General features: G+C 34.6%; 2 protein-coding genes across 4 annotated transcripts; both read left to right on the top strand.

Moving 5' to 3' along the window:
• Positions 1-3,293: 3,293 nt before the first annotated feature.
• Positions 3,294-8,424, top strand: LOC131529747 (SLAM family member 9-like). 3 transcript variants are annotated; one of them, XM_058759617.1, is made up of 7 exons: positions 3,553-3,638; positions 4,235-4,271; positions 4,516-4,854; positions 5,023-5,325; positions 6,223-6,342; positions 6,424-6,494; positions 6,954-8,424. In XM_058759617.1, the coding sequence occupies exons 3-7, from the start codon at positions 4,545-4,547 to the stop codon at positions 7,005-7,007; spliced, it is 858 nt and encodes a 285-aa protein (XP_058615600.1). In that variant the 5' UTR covers positions 3,553-3,638; positions 4,235-4,271; positions 4,516-4,544; the 3' UTR covers positions 7,008-8,424. The 3 variants fall into 3 exon arrangements, with proteins under 3 accessions (XP_058615598.1, XP_058615599.1, XP_058615600.1); XM_058759615.1 differs by lacking the exon at positions 4,235-4,271 and having other exon boundaries at positions 3,294-3,638; XM_058759616.1 differs by having other exon boundaries at positions 3,536-4,271.
• Positions 8,425-12,925: 4,501 nt separating this feature from the next.
• On the top strand, positions 12,926-14,487 carry LOC131530994 (SLAM family member 5-like). Its single transcript, XM_058761544.1, has 5 exons — positions 12,926-13,220; positions 13,383-13,685; positions 13,820-13,933; positions 14,052-14,119; positions 14,437-14,487. The coding sequence occupies exons 1-5, from the start codon at positions 12,926-12,928 to the stop codon at positions 14,485-14,487; spliced, it is 831 nt and encodes a 276-aa protein (XP_058617527.1).
• Positions 14,488-15,420: the final 933 nt, after the last annotated feature.

Consider the following 15,420-nt stretch of genomic DNA (forward strand, 5'->3'; position numbering starts at 1 on the left):
CAACTTAACTTAATTAGTCTATTTAACCTATTTAGCTTGAGTTAAATAGGCTATTTCTGTCAGGGAGTCACAGTCACAACAGTCATCAGCACCCACGTTCACCAGATCTCAATCACCTGCTTATTGATCACCCTTACCTCCTGCAGCTTTTCAAGCTCCCCTTTATCTTCACGCTCTCCACACTCCCTCCTCGTCCGGTCTACCGTTCGCACCCTGAACTAAACCAGACTCTCTACCTGTACTTACCTGTGTTTGCTCATCTTTTATGCTCCTATTCTCCACCACAGCGAAACAAAGATCCATTACCGCAAGCGAAGCCATCTGGAAACTGACTCTCAGTACCATACTCACCTCTCATCTGCTCCTGATTCATCATTGCTCATCTGTCAATAAATACATCCTTGTTTGATCACTTACCTCTGTGACCCTAGCCTGTGTTGTGACAATTTCCCCTTATTTTACTGAAGGATGATATTAACTTGTAAACTCCTCATATAAAATTAAGAACAGTGGGATTTGGTTGTGTTCTATAATGTTTAAAATGAACTTAATATGTTAAAGTTACATTTTGTCCATTCAAATATATCACCCATTTAAAATGGCGATGTGAATTATGTAAATTAAGCTTTTCTGCCCTCCATAGTCCATAGGAGCAATAACATCAGTCACTCTCTGTCACATGATCATAAATCACTGTAGGAGCCTCATCTGTGCCTCACAGATTTGTTTTAAATTTGTTTAAATTTAAATATGGGTTTCTCCCTTAACAAGGACTGCAATACTTCCCTGGGCGCCTATCTGACATTAGCACGAAGAGTACTTTAGTCTCTTGTGCATGATGCTTATTTGAACTGTAGTTTTAGATGTTCTGTGAAATACCCTGCCCCCACGGACCATCTGTTGTACTGTACACAAACAGCAGGTGGGCCATTGTATTGTATTGTGTTTGATTTTATAAAAAAAAAAAAAAAAAAATTAAAGAGGAAAAAGAGATGGGTTGTGCAATGCCAATTGGAGTTTGAAGAAAATGTGAAAATTTATAGTTATTTCTTTTTACTCATTTTGATTTCAGAGGTTAAGCTTTAGTGCAAGATCTAAAAGTGTGTAAAATAAAAGTAATTTATCTTTTAAATTTTAAATCAACATTTTCCCTTTGACTTTATTTCATTGATGTCAGCAGTGTTAAAATTGAGTTGAAGTTGTGAAATCTACATTTTTGGAGAATGATTCAATTATGTGATGGCATTGTTTTGTTTTGTTTTTTATTGATTGATGTGATATGATTTGACCAGAGCTGTTAAAAGAGTTGGTTTCAGCGGATGTGGGGTGTAAACAAGTGAAAGGGGCGATGCAAACACTCTCACAACCACAGACATGGGTTTTCCATTCTCATAAAGAACAGCAATGCTAATTCACATTCACTAAGACTCAAGCATCATGATCTGAGTCTTATGATGCTTTATGTGTCAGCAGATTTATATGCAATTAACCCTCAGCTTTAGAATAATCATGCTGCATCAAAAATAGACACTGCGCAATTTACTGTAAACAGTTATGCATTTATGGTGATGTGGACAAAATAGTTTATCTGTTTATCAGCATGGAGCCAGTTACTGGTATTAAGATGCTTTTCTCTGACATTCATCCGCTAATAATAAACATTTCAAATATCAGAGTTATATTTTCAAAGAGACCAGTGAGACCAATATTAATTTATGTTTAGCTTTTTTTTTAAATATTAGACTTATAGATAATATTCACTAACTATTCTGTTAATTTTCTATTCTGCCAGTTTTAAACAGGCACAGCAGTGTGATTAAATCAACACACCTTCATGCAAATAAAGTTCATAGTAGAAATGCAAAGCTTTGGAAATGCAAATAATCTCATATCTATTATGGAAAGCACCATTTGGAATGTTGGACAGTGATTGCTGTTGTTCTGCACAGAACCTGAGTTCTGAGTTTTTACTTTGCTTTGTTTTGGAAAGCACATGAGGTTGATTTTGCACTGTGACACACTTTCCAGTTCTGTTTATGAGCAAAAGCAAGATGTGTTGTGGTCTGCGAAGGCTATTGGCTGAAGTCTATTGATTGCATGTGGTGGGTGTGTTGCGAGCGCTTACGTGTGTGTGTGTGGGTGGGTTGGTGGTTTAGGTGAAGGGCATCTTGTCCCTTCACTTCACCTTACAGCAAACTAACGTTTCGAGTTCAGATATAACAGTTTTTATCATCTGAGGCCAAATCAGTTTTGTAGGTCATGATGTTCATCTTTGAGGCAGAATTAACTGAATTCATTTTGATGATTAACTGATAATTCATTTTGTTCAAACCCTCATTAAAGCACCAAATACTAGTTAAATTAACTTACATTAACCTGAAACAAAAAATGCAACAAATGGAATTTTTATAAACAAAAGCTCTACAAAAGCTTAAGGACATTTATATCTATATTTTTCATCTGGACCACTGTTCTCCATATATATATATATATATATATATATATATATATATATATTTTTAGTTAATTGGTTTATATCTAGTTATCTTCTATATCTCAAAATGATTTAGAAGAAACGTCAGATACATCATGAGGTCCGTGATTAAGGCTAACTTTAATCTGAGCCTCATGAATTAAAAAAAATGAATAAAAAAAAAAAAAAGATGTTATGATTATAGCAAAGAGGAATAAAGCTGCAGAAGATATCGGCGTAAATCAATTACCATATGTGAAAAAAAAAAAAAAAAGCTTTGAAAGGATTTAGTGTGTTTGTAAACGTATGAGATTTACAATATCCAACATATTTGTATATGTGCGCTTAACGCAAAAACAAGAATAAGGAGGTTGTAGTTCACAGACAATGTTTTGCATATATAAACCCTTTCCACTGGAAAATAAACTCGTTAAGCAACTTTTCACTCCAGAGCGTCATTTTCCACCATATCTAAAAATATGTATTATGTATTATGTTTAATAGCATTTGTGGTGGCTGCTCCAATATTAATATATAATTGGGAGTCAGCAATACACACATTTTCTTACTTTTGTTTTACAAAATTGGGGACACAAAAATCGTATATTCTGTTCTTTTTGATATTCTGCTCTTCATTTTATTAAAATAGAGATATTTAGCTTGATGTCTTTTTTTTTTTTTACGCACCACACTGATCGTGTTTCATTTTAACGTTTACATGCACACCAAAAAAAAAAAAAAAAAAAAACCTAGCAGGAATACAGCATTCCTGTGTTCTCGGATTTCTAACTTTAATTTCTCAATATGCGCAAAAAACGCTTTCTCCTAATCGCGTGATAAAAACGGCGCTCGCGTTTAAAGATGTAGGCTACACTCCTTTCCTCAGAAACCTTGGAATAAATAGGCTCTTAAATGAAAAAAGCCAAGGCAAATATAGTCTGGCTATGTGGTAGCCTACGTTTTTAATTATTTCTCAGACTAAAACTGCAACCCACAATCGACGGAGCTCAGCATTGAGACGCCGCCTTTTTTTTTTTTTAGTAGCCTAGGTTTCGTCTAGAAGAGCCCTCTGAATATTATTATCAGAATGCTTTCAGGCTGTTTTGGTTTTTAACGAATATGGTGTTTCATGCATTTTTCTGTTTTTGTCTGTGGCTTTTGGGAGGTAAGTTATGTTTTTATTGCTTCAGTTCTTCCTACAATCAAACTATTCCAGCATGTTCTAACAGTTTGAATGGAAACAGAAATGCTTGTTAAAATAATGGTGTAAACTAAAACCTCATCTTCGGTGAATTTTCACTGAAAACTTAGACTCAGGAATGTTAAAATAATATATCGAATGTGCAGTTTACAGCATTTTAAAAGATGTACAGTTTGCCAAAATATGTTAAACTTAATCTACAGCCCGATTTAATCACTTTAAAAGTATAGTTTTTAGCTCAAAATTGTCATTTGCTCTCCATCATCAACCTGTGTGACTTGTATGTGGAACCGACTGCAAAACAAGGTATTTTGCAGTTTCCTCTTTTTTTAAAACATTCACAAAAGTGAAAAATACAGTAGCACCAAAGAGAATAAACCCATATTTGACTACTAGTGAAAAGCGTCATCATTTATTCACCTGTATGTCTTTCACGTTGTCATGTTCTTTATCTGCGGAACACAAACAAGATTTTCTGAAGAACAGTGGAGTCCAAACAACAATTGACTTTCACTGTATTGACAAAGAAAACACAGATTATCTTCTTTTGTGCTCCACAGATGGAAATCAGTCATACAGGTTTGGAATGACATGAGGGTGAGTAAATGATGACAGGAGCTTTATTTTAGGAGAACTGTCCCTATCCCCATATTTCATTATGATACAGCTTATTGTGTAAACCAGTTGTGTATAACGAAGCATGATATTTTTGTCCAATTTTTTTCATACTTATAAATTCGTATGTTACAGAAATTGTAATGGAGTTTTTTTTTTTCAAATAAACTCTGAAAGATATCTGAGGTGATAATCTGTGACTGTTTTGCTGACTCTTTTCTTCCAGGTGTGTCTGATGTTTATACAGATGAAACCATGACGGTATCAGTGATGGAGGGAGATTCTGTCACTTTAAACACTGATGTTACTGAACTACAGAAAGATGATCATATACTGTGGTCATTTAGATTTAACAGTTCAGAGACTCGTATCGCTGAAATATATAAACAGATCATCTCTGTATATGATATTGGTGAGAATGAGAGATTCAGAGGCAGACTACAGATAGATAATCAGACGGGATCTCTGACCATCACAAACATCAACAAATTACACTCTGGACTTTATAAACTACAGATCATCAGCAGAGTGATCAAACACATGAGCTTCAGTACTGCTGTCTATGGTGAGTAAACTGAGTAAATCATATTAAAAGAGTTGTTCATTTTAAATTAAACGCAAAACTGACCATCTGGAAGCACATTGTTATTGATCTATGATGATTGACAATCTTTAAAAACATCATTTTCAGTAATTGATTGTTCCTGACGTGTTTTTCTGTCATGTTTTTTAGGCATTCTGCCTGTTCCTGTCATTATCAGAGACTCTTCACAAAATGTTTCATCATCATCAGGTTCATCAGTGTCCAGATGTTCACTGCTGTGTTCAGTGTTGAATGTGGGTCATGTGACTCTCTCCTGGTTCAAAGGAAACAGTTTATTGTCCAGCATCAGTGTGTCTGATCTCAGCATCAGTCTCTCTCTTCCTCTGGAGGTGGAATATCAGGAGAAAAACACCTACAGCTGTGTGATCAACAATCCCATCAGCAACCAGACCACACATCTGGACATCAGTGAAGTCTGTCAACCAAGTTCAGGTACGTCAGTATACTTGGGACTTTCACACTGGGCACATTTACTGAGTTCAAGTTGCTTTCACATTCACCTGATAACTGCCCGTGTAAAAACTCCCTTAGAGTCCATAATTGGACTTTTTGATGCAGTTAAAAATGTCATGCTGGTTTATCGCTCAAATGTTTTAACGAAATAGTTGAACTCACATTGTCTCACACTAATTAAGCATTTTGACTGATCACACCTTTTTGTGTGTGTGTGTGTGTATGCTCTTAAATTTGGGGTTCCCAGCACATTATATGAAGGTTATATTCTTAACTATATAAATGATAGAAATTAAACTTCACAGACAGTCGAGTGTGTATGAGCATAAGCATCCCAGCTAACATGGCCGCAACTTTCACTAATGTTCTTTAAAGGTTAAGATAAATGTTATGATAAAATGTTCTTTAAATCAAATTTTTAGAACATTCATATAACAGTAGTAGCATTTGATATGTGTTCTTACGATGATGAACTTGAGAAAAACATTCTTAGAACAATGTTCTTGGAATGTCTTCATGATGTCTTTACTGAATGTTATGGTTATGGTTGAGTGAACACATTCTAAGAACAACATTTTCGGAACATTCATTTTATTCTTGATGAATATTATCATTAACCTTCTTGGAATATTTAAAAAATAAAGTAAGAACAATACAGGTAGGAGAATGCTGTACTATTATCAAAACCCTTCAACAGGAAACCTGAACATTTTTAAAACATACATTTCTTAGCTTGGAAATCGCTTTTATTCAATTTAGAGGAGTACACTGAGCAAGATGTGGAGATATGTTTTTTTTTCAATATAGAAAATATTTTTTATCTTATCTTTGTCACTTACGGTGGTCTAATGACTGTTTGTGTTTTATCCATTACAGAATCCAACCAAACTTCACTTCTTCTTGTTGTGTTGCTGTTGGTCTTGCTGCTGCTAGTGGTCCCAGCTGTAGCTGTGTTGATCTGTCGCCGCAGAAACTACACACAAGCGAAACTAGAGGGCAAGTATTACATACAACTAAATATATAGAAGTGTCAAAAAAAAATATATTTTTTACATTTTGTAAATTATTATCAAACAGCTCAGAGTAATGAGGAGGAGGAGGTTTATTATACTGATGCGACATTTATTAAACAGAGAGATCAGGATACGGTAAGATATGTTTGCTATTCTCTGCACTCTGCACTAAATCTCTTTGCTTATAGAAAGCTTGCTAAGCTGGTGTAGTTTGTTTATATACATGATGTTTTGTCATTTAACACTCATTTAACACAATTTTTAAAATCTGGATTTAATGGCTATTAATGTGCTTATGCTTGCTTGTTTTCTTTTGTGGATCGAGTAATGAATCCATTGGAATCAATGGAATTGACTGTCCATTATTTCTGCATTTTCTGTGCATGTGCTTATATCGTCACAAAGCTCTTATATGAATAGATTCTGAATCCTATGCGACACTTCTCTCACATAGTGTGTTTTTTAAATTATTATTTATTGATATTATTTGTATAGTATTTGTCATTTTCATTTTCTGACCGTGCTTTAAGCATGTGTAATATGATTATTGTGCTCTTATCTCTCTCTTGACTTCCCGATGTGTGTCTCTTACAGGAAACTAATGCACACGATCGGACGGTGTATTCAGAAGTTGTTTTGAGACGATGATCATGTAGACTGTATTATCATACAGCTCGGTTTATTACAGGGCAGAGCATGTTGAGGTGTATGTCAGTGTGTAGTAAAGCTCAAAACCCCAGTTAAACTGCAAATGCACTGGTTGTAGCTCTGTTTGCTACAAATGACTGAATTTCATCATTTAATTTAAGTAATTTCTAAAAAAGTGATCTTTATTAAGAAAGACCACATGTCACATTTAAGGGATTTTCATATACTCATACACAAATACAATAAGGCCAAATGAGTTCAGGATGCTTGTATAATCGTTGAGCTAATGGCTCCCTCTGCAGACTCTTTGTGAGACTTACAGGATGGTATAATGGGTTTGGCTCTCTGCTGGTAGATAACCATCTGTGGGTCAAAAAGATACATTTTCAAAATGAATTTTCAAAATTTAAAATAACTAATCTGTGTATTCTGAAGAAGTCATTTCAGCACTGAAGATAAGACCATGAACACAGGTCATTTTTAATTTATTGCTGCCTACCGATATTTCTAAAATATCACTTCAAGAATATAATCTCAGTTTCTTTTGATTATTTATGTCATTATGGTGAAATCTGTGTATGAATTTACATATTAAATATTGTAATTTGATGTAATCGGCAAGCAGTAATTTTCTATGTGCATTCGGTAGAATGCTTCAGTCCAGCTACTTTGCATTTACTCATATGAAGTTTTTCTTTTTCTGAAGAAAGGTGTCGTAATGTAAAACACCGTAAATAATGCACTATTTAACAAAATGTTCTGCAATAGTTATCAGTATTATCTATGTCTGTGTAATGTGGTTAATTTATGAACAATGAATGAAGCTCTTGACAAAATATCAGTAACATCTGAATGAATATCTTCAGTTTTAGAGTCAGTTTAACCTGACGAACCTGAGTTTTATCTTTATTCAAATTGTTTGAATGTAGTCCTTCTAGTAATGCACTGAAGTCTATATAAATGCTGCCTGTCACCTATTTGTTTCATTTAAGTAATTGAAATTTTTAGGCTGTTGAAGTGATTTGTGTTTTACTGAACAAGCATTATTAAAATTCTTTCTGCACTGATTATTTTTGTCTCTTTATGCCAGTAAAGCCCTGATGTAGAGGATTGACCATTGTCATGTTCAGTGAAATGCATGTAAGTTTATTCATGGGAAACTGATGCACATTTTTAATTCTATTTTTATGAATCCCAGGATCAGATGTTGTTTTCAGTCATTAGATTGGATTCTGTTGTTTGTGTATATGTTACACTATTGACAGTGTGGTTGAAACTACAGCCTATGGTTTCACAGGATGTGAATTGTATTTTTAAGTGAGATATGGAGAAGACATTAGTGAAAGTTTAAGAAAAAGTAATGTATAGATAGATTTTTAAAAAAAAACTAGATTAAAAAACTAAATTATAAAATTGTTATGCATATATTAGAACAGTTCTGTTTGATGTTAAGAAAAATGTGTTAAAATTTAAATGTGTTTTACTGATTGTACAATCTATTCATGAATAAACCTTATTACAGTTTGACATTACGCAACTGAATTGCGATGTCTACTTTTAAAGACGTGAAATGTCTTGGTGGAAAATGTTGAACTCTGAATGAGGTCAGTAAGTCAGGGGTCTGAGCTCAGTGCATGTGGTTATTGTGCTGGGTAAATGCACGAAGCATAATTCAGTGTGTATGTGGGTGTTAAATATGAGGTTTTGTCGCATCCACAAGTGAACGTTAACAGTAAGTGTGTGAACAACCAGTGTGAAGCTCAGATGATCTAAGGTGATTTTCTAATTAAAGGGACAGTTCACCCAAAAATGTAAATTATCGCATGATTTACTCATCCTCAAGCCACCCTAGGCGAAGAAAAATATCCATATTTAAAAGTTTATAAACCATAATTTCTAGCTTCAGCTAACTATCATATGCGCGTTCACACAACGCAAAGGCATAATTATGTATGGGCTTCACTTAAACATATTAAACAATAAGAGGATGCAGAACTATGTGTTTTTTAATTCAGTCAAATATCTAATTCATTATTTGGTATTTGTGCTGGCTTCCTACTGAAGAAGTAGTTTAATAAAAAAAAACAGTCAATTGAAGTAACCAATCCAACAGTCAATCACCACAATTTCTGTCTGCATTATTAGCAAACCTTCAAGCTTGTTGCGTTTTATGCTTCCAGACTGTTTGGGCTGTTAAGGGATATTGTGGTTCATACATTTTTACTTTTTTTTTTTTGTCTATGGCTTTTGTGAAATAAAAAAGAGATACATTTTGCCAATATTCTGTATGTCCAGCATGTGGAACCCCAAAAGAAGATTTCCTGATGTTTCCTACCTTTTTAGATTATGGAGAGCCAGCAGCCAGGGGATGGTTGCAACACTCGTCATCAGCTGCAACACTTCCAATTTCCCAAATAAGCAACAAGTTACTATAATCACCTAATTCACTCCACACATTCTCAGTTTAGTCCTTATTCCACATGTGAAGAAGTCACAGATAGATTTTAGAGGAGAAAAACTCATTTTGAGGTATAAAATTAACTATTTATACTTGCGATGGCAGTCCCTGCTTTGTTTAAATTCATCAAAGTAAAATCATGTTTATTGTGTCTGTGTAGATATTTTTCATACTAGTTGTTGGTGCTAATGTTTTGGCTGTCAGCTGTATGGTGAGCTAGTTCATGGTTACAAGACTCTGGGTTAGTTTTAACATCAATGAAACATTTTTATCATATTACTTACTCCAAGCATATTTATTTATTTTGTTTTATCTATATGTTTTCTTTGAATTTCAATATGCCTGGGTGTCTCTCAGTGTTTAAGTGTTGAAGTTCAGTTTTATTATGGCCAGTTATGACTGACATTAACAAACAAACTTAAACACACACACACAAACACATGTGCAAGTGATTCAGTTTTATTATCACAATGCTAATGTAAGACACACACACACACACACACACACGTCTGGTTTGCTATCCTTGTGGGGACTCTCCATAGGCATAATGCTTTTTCTACTGTAAAGACCGTATATTCTATTGCCCTACACCAACCCTACACCTAAACCTACCCCTTACAGGAATTCTGCATTTTTAGATTTTCAAAAAACTTCATTCTGTGTGATTTATTAGCTTGTTTACCCGTGGGGACCTCAATTTAGGTCACGTGACACGAGTTCCCATGAGTCTGTGTGTATTCAGGTTTAAGTCCCCACCTGAATAGAAACACACACACACACACTATCCCTAACCCTAATCGATTATGTTGAAAAGTCAGTGTCAAAATCCATTTTTGGTCATGATCCTTATTGCATAATGTTACATCTCACCCCAGGGCATGTTACAACTAACCGGACTAACATTTCACTCCTGCTGTTTGAAAGTAAACCATGCATTCTCTGTTTGTGCTGCAAAGATAACAGCTATTTAATAGCAGACACTTGTAACTAGTTTGAATCAAATTTTGAATGCACTGGCTTAAAAGAACTCCAAGATACAGACAGAAATGTCAAAAATGTTACAACCATCCCCAGTCTTCCCCTAACAAAAAAAAAAAAAAAAAGATTCATGCAGCAGCACCAAAGAGAATAAACCCATATTTAACAACTAACGAAATGATGACAGGATATAGGGGTGAAGTCAAGTTAACTGGATGTTTTTTTCCCAGTGAAAAAAGGTCTCAATTTACCCGAATTCACCCATATTTTTAATATTAGTTGTGATATATATATATATATATTTCAATTCAACTGAAATGAGCTGGATGGTAACATCGCTGTTTTCTACAGAACTGCTTTATAGATGAATTGAACTCATTTCATAATTGATGAACTTCACACAGTTATTAAACTGAAGTGAATTAACAATGAACTGACTTTAACTGAAACGGTCTACTACTGTCCTTGTCTAGAGCTTGGTAGAAATCACATTGGGCCCTCTCTCCTTCGACGAGCCCATCGTCCTAACCTTCCACCTTGATACGACACCCTGCTGACACGGCAGTAACTTTAATCAAGCACTCCTTCACCGAATCCATCCTTGAATCAGATCTCAAGCCCACCAACAAATAAGTGTGAAGTCTATAAGAAAATATTTTCTTTCATCGTTTAATCACCCTCATGTCATTCATGTACGTTCTTCTTCGGCGAAACACAAAAGCAGACATTTTGAAGAACATTGTGGTCCAAACAACACTGAATTTTACTGCAATGACAAAGAAAACACAGAATATTTGTTTAATAGAAGAAAGTCAGTCACTGTTTTGGAACGATTTGTGGGTGAGTAACTGTAAATAAATAAATGCAAATGATCATTGTGTATAAGCAAGTTTTTTTTTCTTTTCTTTTTTTCTTCTGTGCTTCAATTAAATGCATTTAATGACTAAACAAAAAAGTGGAGGTAGAAAGGTCTGTATGTGGTAGGCTATTTAATTATTTTTTGGACTGAAACTGCCAACCCACAGTCAGTGAAAGTGCATCAGCAAATGAGACGCCGCCTCTTTGTAGTAGGTTTTCGCAACGTGAAGAGCTTTTTGATTGTTATTTTCAGACATGTGGCGGATGTTTCATGCTTTTCTCTGTTTTTGTTTATGGCTCTTAGATGGTAAGTTATATATGTATTTTTTTTCATATATATTTCTTGTAACACAGGCAGACTATTCCAGTATGTTCTAACAGTCTGAATGGAAATGCTTCATCCTTATTGAATTTCTGCATAGGGTTTGAAAACTTTGATCCTGGAATATTAAAGCACCAGTTCACACTGAATTTAATGACACAATGAAATTACTTCCATATTTAAAAGTGCAGTTTACAGTATTTTAAAATAAAAAGATGTACATTTTGCCAAATTATATAAACCTTAATGTATATGTGACACTGGACCACAAAACCAGTCTTAAGTGTCAATTTTTCGAAATTGTATCGGCCGAGATACAACTATTTGAAAATCTGGAATCTGAGGGTGCAAAAAAAATCAAAATATTGAGAAAATCGCCTTTAAAGTTGTCCAAATGAATTCTTGGCAATGCATATTACTAATAAAAAATGACGTTTTGATATATTTACAGTAGTAAATTTACAAAATATTTTCATGGAACATGATCTTTACTTAATATACTAATGATTTTTTAGTATAAAAATACATACAATGTATTTTGGGCTATTGCTACAAATATACCCCAGCGACTTAAGACTGGTTTTGTGGTCCAGGATCACATATATGGAATATCCGATCAATTTAAAAGTATAATTTTTAGCCAAAAATGTAAATTTTCATCATTCACTCTCCCTCATGTGTTTCCAAACCTGTATGACTTGTATGTGGAATACGAAAGAACATGTTTTGCACTTCCATGTTTTTTAACATGTAACAAAAGTGATAGTAGAACCAAAAAATAATATCCGTATTCAACAATGAGAGTGAAAAAAAACGAAATGTAAATGTGAGTGATGAACTTTTTTTTTTTCTGCGGAACACAGATCTTCTGAGTGGGGTCCAAACAATATTGACTGACAAAAAAACAAAAAACAAAACAACAAAAACAGAGATTATCTTCTTGTGTGCTCCACAGAATAAAGACAGTCATACAAGTTTGGAATAAAATGAGGGTGATTGAATGATGAGAGAAGCTTCATTTTAAGTGAACTAACCCTTAAAATGATTTTTTTTTTATTTTATTTTTTTTATTATGGTACTGTTTGTGTAAACCAGTTATGTAATAATAAAGCTTGATACTTTTGCTCTATACTTAAGATGTTTTTGTACATAAGTTATATATATTTTTTAAATATAAAAGTTTTAATTTTTGCTTTGTTTTCAGATAAACTCTGAAAGACACCTAAGATGATAATCTGTGCTGACTCTTTTCTTCCAGGTGTGTCTGATGTTTATACAGATGAAACCATGACGGTATCAGTGATGGAGGGAGATTCTGTCACTTTAAACACTGATGTTACTGAACTACAGAGAGATGATCATATACTGTGGTCATTTAGATTTAACAGTTCAGAGACTCGTATCGCTGAAATATATAAACAGATCATCTCTATATATGATATTGGTGAGAATGAGAGATTCAGAGACAGACTACAGATAGATAATCAGACGGGATCTCTGACCATCACAAACATCAACAAATTACACTCTGGACTTTATAAACTACAGATCATCAGCAGAGTGATCAAACACATGAGCTTCAGTACTGCTGTCTATGGTGAGTAAACTGAGTAAATCATATTAAAAGAGTTGTTCATTTTAAATTAAACGCAAAACTGACCATCTGGAAGCACATTGTTATTGATCTATGATGATTGACAATCTTTAAAGACATCGCTATCAATAATTGACTGTTCCTGTTTTTCTTTCATGTTTTTAGGCATTCTGCCTGTTCCTGTCATTATAAGAGACTCTTCACAAAATGTTTCATCATCATCAGGTTCATCAGTGTCCAGATGTTCACTGCTGTGTTCAGTGTTGAATGTGGGTCATGTGACTCTCTCCTGGTTCAAAGGACACAGTTTATTGTCCAGCATCAGTGTGTCTGATCTCAGCATCAGTCTCTCTCTTCCTCTGGAGGTGGAATATCAGGAGAAAAACACCTACAGCTGTGTGATCAACAATCCCATCAGAAACCAGACCAGACATCTGGACATCAGTCAACTCTGTCAGACACCTTCAGGTATGTCAGTATTATATTCACACTGAATCTGTCTGAATCTGATCGTTCCCAGTGCTCCTTCAATTTCAGTTATCATTTTGGTGCTATAATGTGCAGCAGTAGCTTAATGACTCTTTATATTTTATCCGTTACAGAATCCAGCCGATCTTTATTTCTCATTGTAGTAATTCTGCTGTTGCTGCTGCTGGTCACAGTTGTAGTCGTGTTGATTTTCTGTCACAGGAATTACACACAAGCAAAACAAGACGGCAAGTATTACTAATAACCAAAAATGGAAAAAAAAAAAAAAAAAAAAATATATATATATATATATACATATACAAATGTATAATTTTGTAATTGTTTATTTATTTAATTTTCAAACAGCTCAGGCTAATGAAGAAGAGGTTGCTTATACAGAAGCAACATTAATTCCACACAGAGCTCCGGATGCTGTAAGATACGTTTGTTATTCTCTGCATTACATCTCATTGTTTACAGAAACCCTGCTAAGCTAAGTATTGTTTTTTGTGTGGTCTGCTTGTGATTTTTTTTTTATATACATAAGTTAGCACATCATTCACAATTTTTAAAAAGTCTGGATTTAATAGTTAAAGTGCTTATTCATTCATTCATTCTTAAAGATGCATGTATTTACATGATCATGACTAGATTCTTATGGCTGAAACCCATGGGACTCTCTGAATCTGTGTTTAAGCATGTGTAGCATCAGCTCTGTTCTTGACACTGATGTGCGTCTCTTTTCTTACAGGAGGCTAATGGACGAGATCAGATGGTGTATTCAGAAGTTGTGTTAAGATGATGGTAGGATATAACAGGATATGCCACTTTTAAAAGGTGATTTTCAGGGGCTCATACATGTACAACTAGATCAAATGCATTCAGTAACTTACTACACTGTAAAAAGTGATGACCTGCCAATGTTACCTTACAGAGTCCATACAATTGTTTGGTTGCACAATGCATATGACTTTTTGTTGAAAAGCCATATACAGCTCAATGTACTGTTAATATGAAGGAATTTTCCACTTTTTACCCATGTTTTGAATTGCGCGTTGAAATGCTTGGAAATTTACCAGAAAACGTAGGCCTACTTGTGATTTTCTGGCAGAACATTATCTTTTATTTTTCTACTGTTTTTTTTTTTAAAGTGAAAAGTGAAGTGACGTGTGGCCAAGTATGGTGACCCATACTCATTTAACTCATCCATGTGCACACACACACACACACGCACACGCACACACACACTGTGAACACAGTGGGCAGCCATTGCTGCGGCGCCCAGGGAGCAGTTGGAGGTTCTGTGCCTTGCTCGAATGCTCTCACCTCAGTCGTGGTATTGAAGGTGGAAGAGAGCGCTGGTTATTCACTCCCCCACCGACAATTCTTGCCGGACCTGAGACTCGAACTACTCTCTATCCATTAGGCCATGACTGCCCCATTGGAGTGCCCCATTTTTATTTTATATTGTGGTATACATTTATGTATTTAGGTTGATTCAGTGATGTTAAATAATATTTTTGAGTTGAATAAAACCAGATAATTTAGATGCTTCCATTTTTAGATTACCATTTTTTCAGTGTATTTCTATTCACTGTGCTAATGGTTCCATCTGCTGACTGTTCGTGTGAATTACAGGAATCAGTGTGTTAATGGGTTAAACTGGTTGGCCTGGTCAAGTTAGCCTCTGCTGGTAGATAACCGTAACTACTGTATAATGCGGTTAATTATGGAG

This window comes from Onychostoma macrolepis, chromosome 22 (genome assembly GCF_012432095.1).
Source record: "Onychostoma macrolepis isolate SWU-2019 chromosome 22, ASM1243209v1, whole genome shotgun sequence".
Lineage (NCBI taxonomy): Eukaryota > Metazoa > Chordata > Actinopteri > Cypriniformes > Cyprinidae > Onychostoma > Onychostoma macrolepis.

Excerpts from the sequence above, each read along its gene's own strand:
- LOC131529747 (XM_058759615.1), top strand. The coding sequence starts at position 3,593 with ATGGTGTTTCATGCATTTTTCTGTTTTTGTCTGTGGCTTTTGGGAG. Across the intron at positions 3,639-4,515 it reads TTGTCTGTGGCTTTTGGGAG|GTGTGTCTGATGTTTATACA; the intron begins GTAAGTTATGTT and ends CTTTTCTTCCAG. Across the intron at positions 5,326-6,222 it reads AGTCTGTCAACCAAGTTCAG|AATCCAACCAAACTTCACTT; the intron begins GTACGTCAGTAT and ends TATCCATTACAG.
- LOC131530994 (XM_058761544.1), top strand. The coding sequence starts at position 12,926 with ATGGAGGGAGATTCTGTCACTTTAAACACTGATGTTACTGAACTACAG. Across the intron at positions 13,221-13,382 it reads CTTCAGTACTGCTGTCTATG|GCATTCTGCCTGTTCCTGTC; the intron begins GTGAGTAAACTG and ends TCATGTTTTTAG. Across the intron at positions 13,934-14,051 it reads CACACAAGCAAAACAAGACG|CTCAGGCTAATGAAGAAGAG; the intron begins GCAAGTATTACT and ends ATTTTCAAACAG.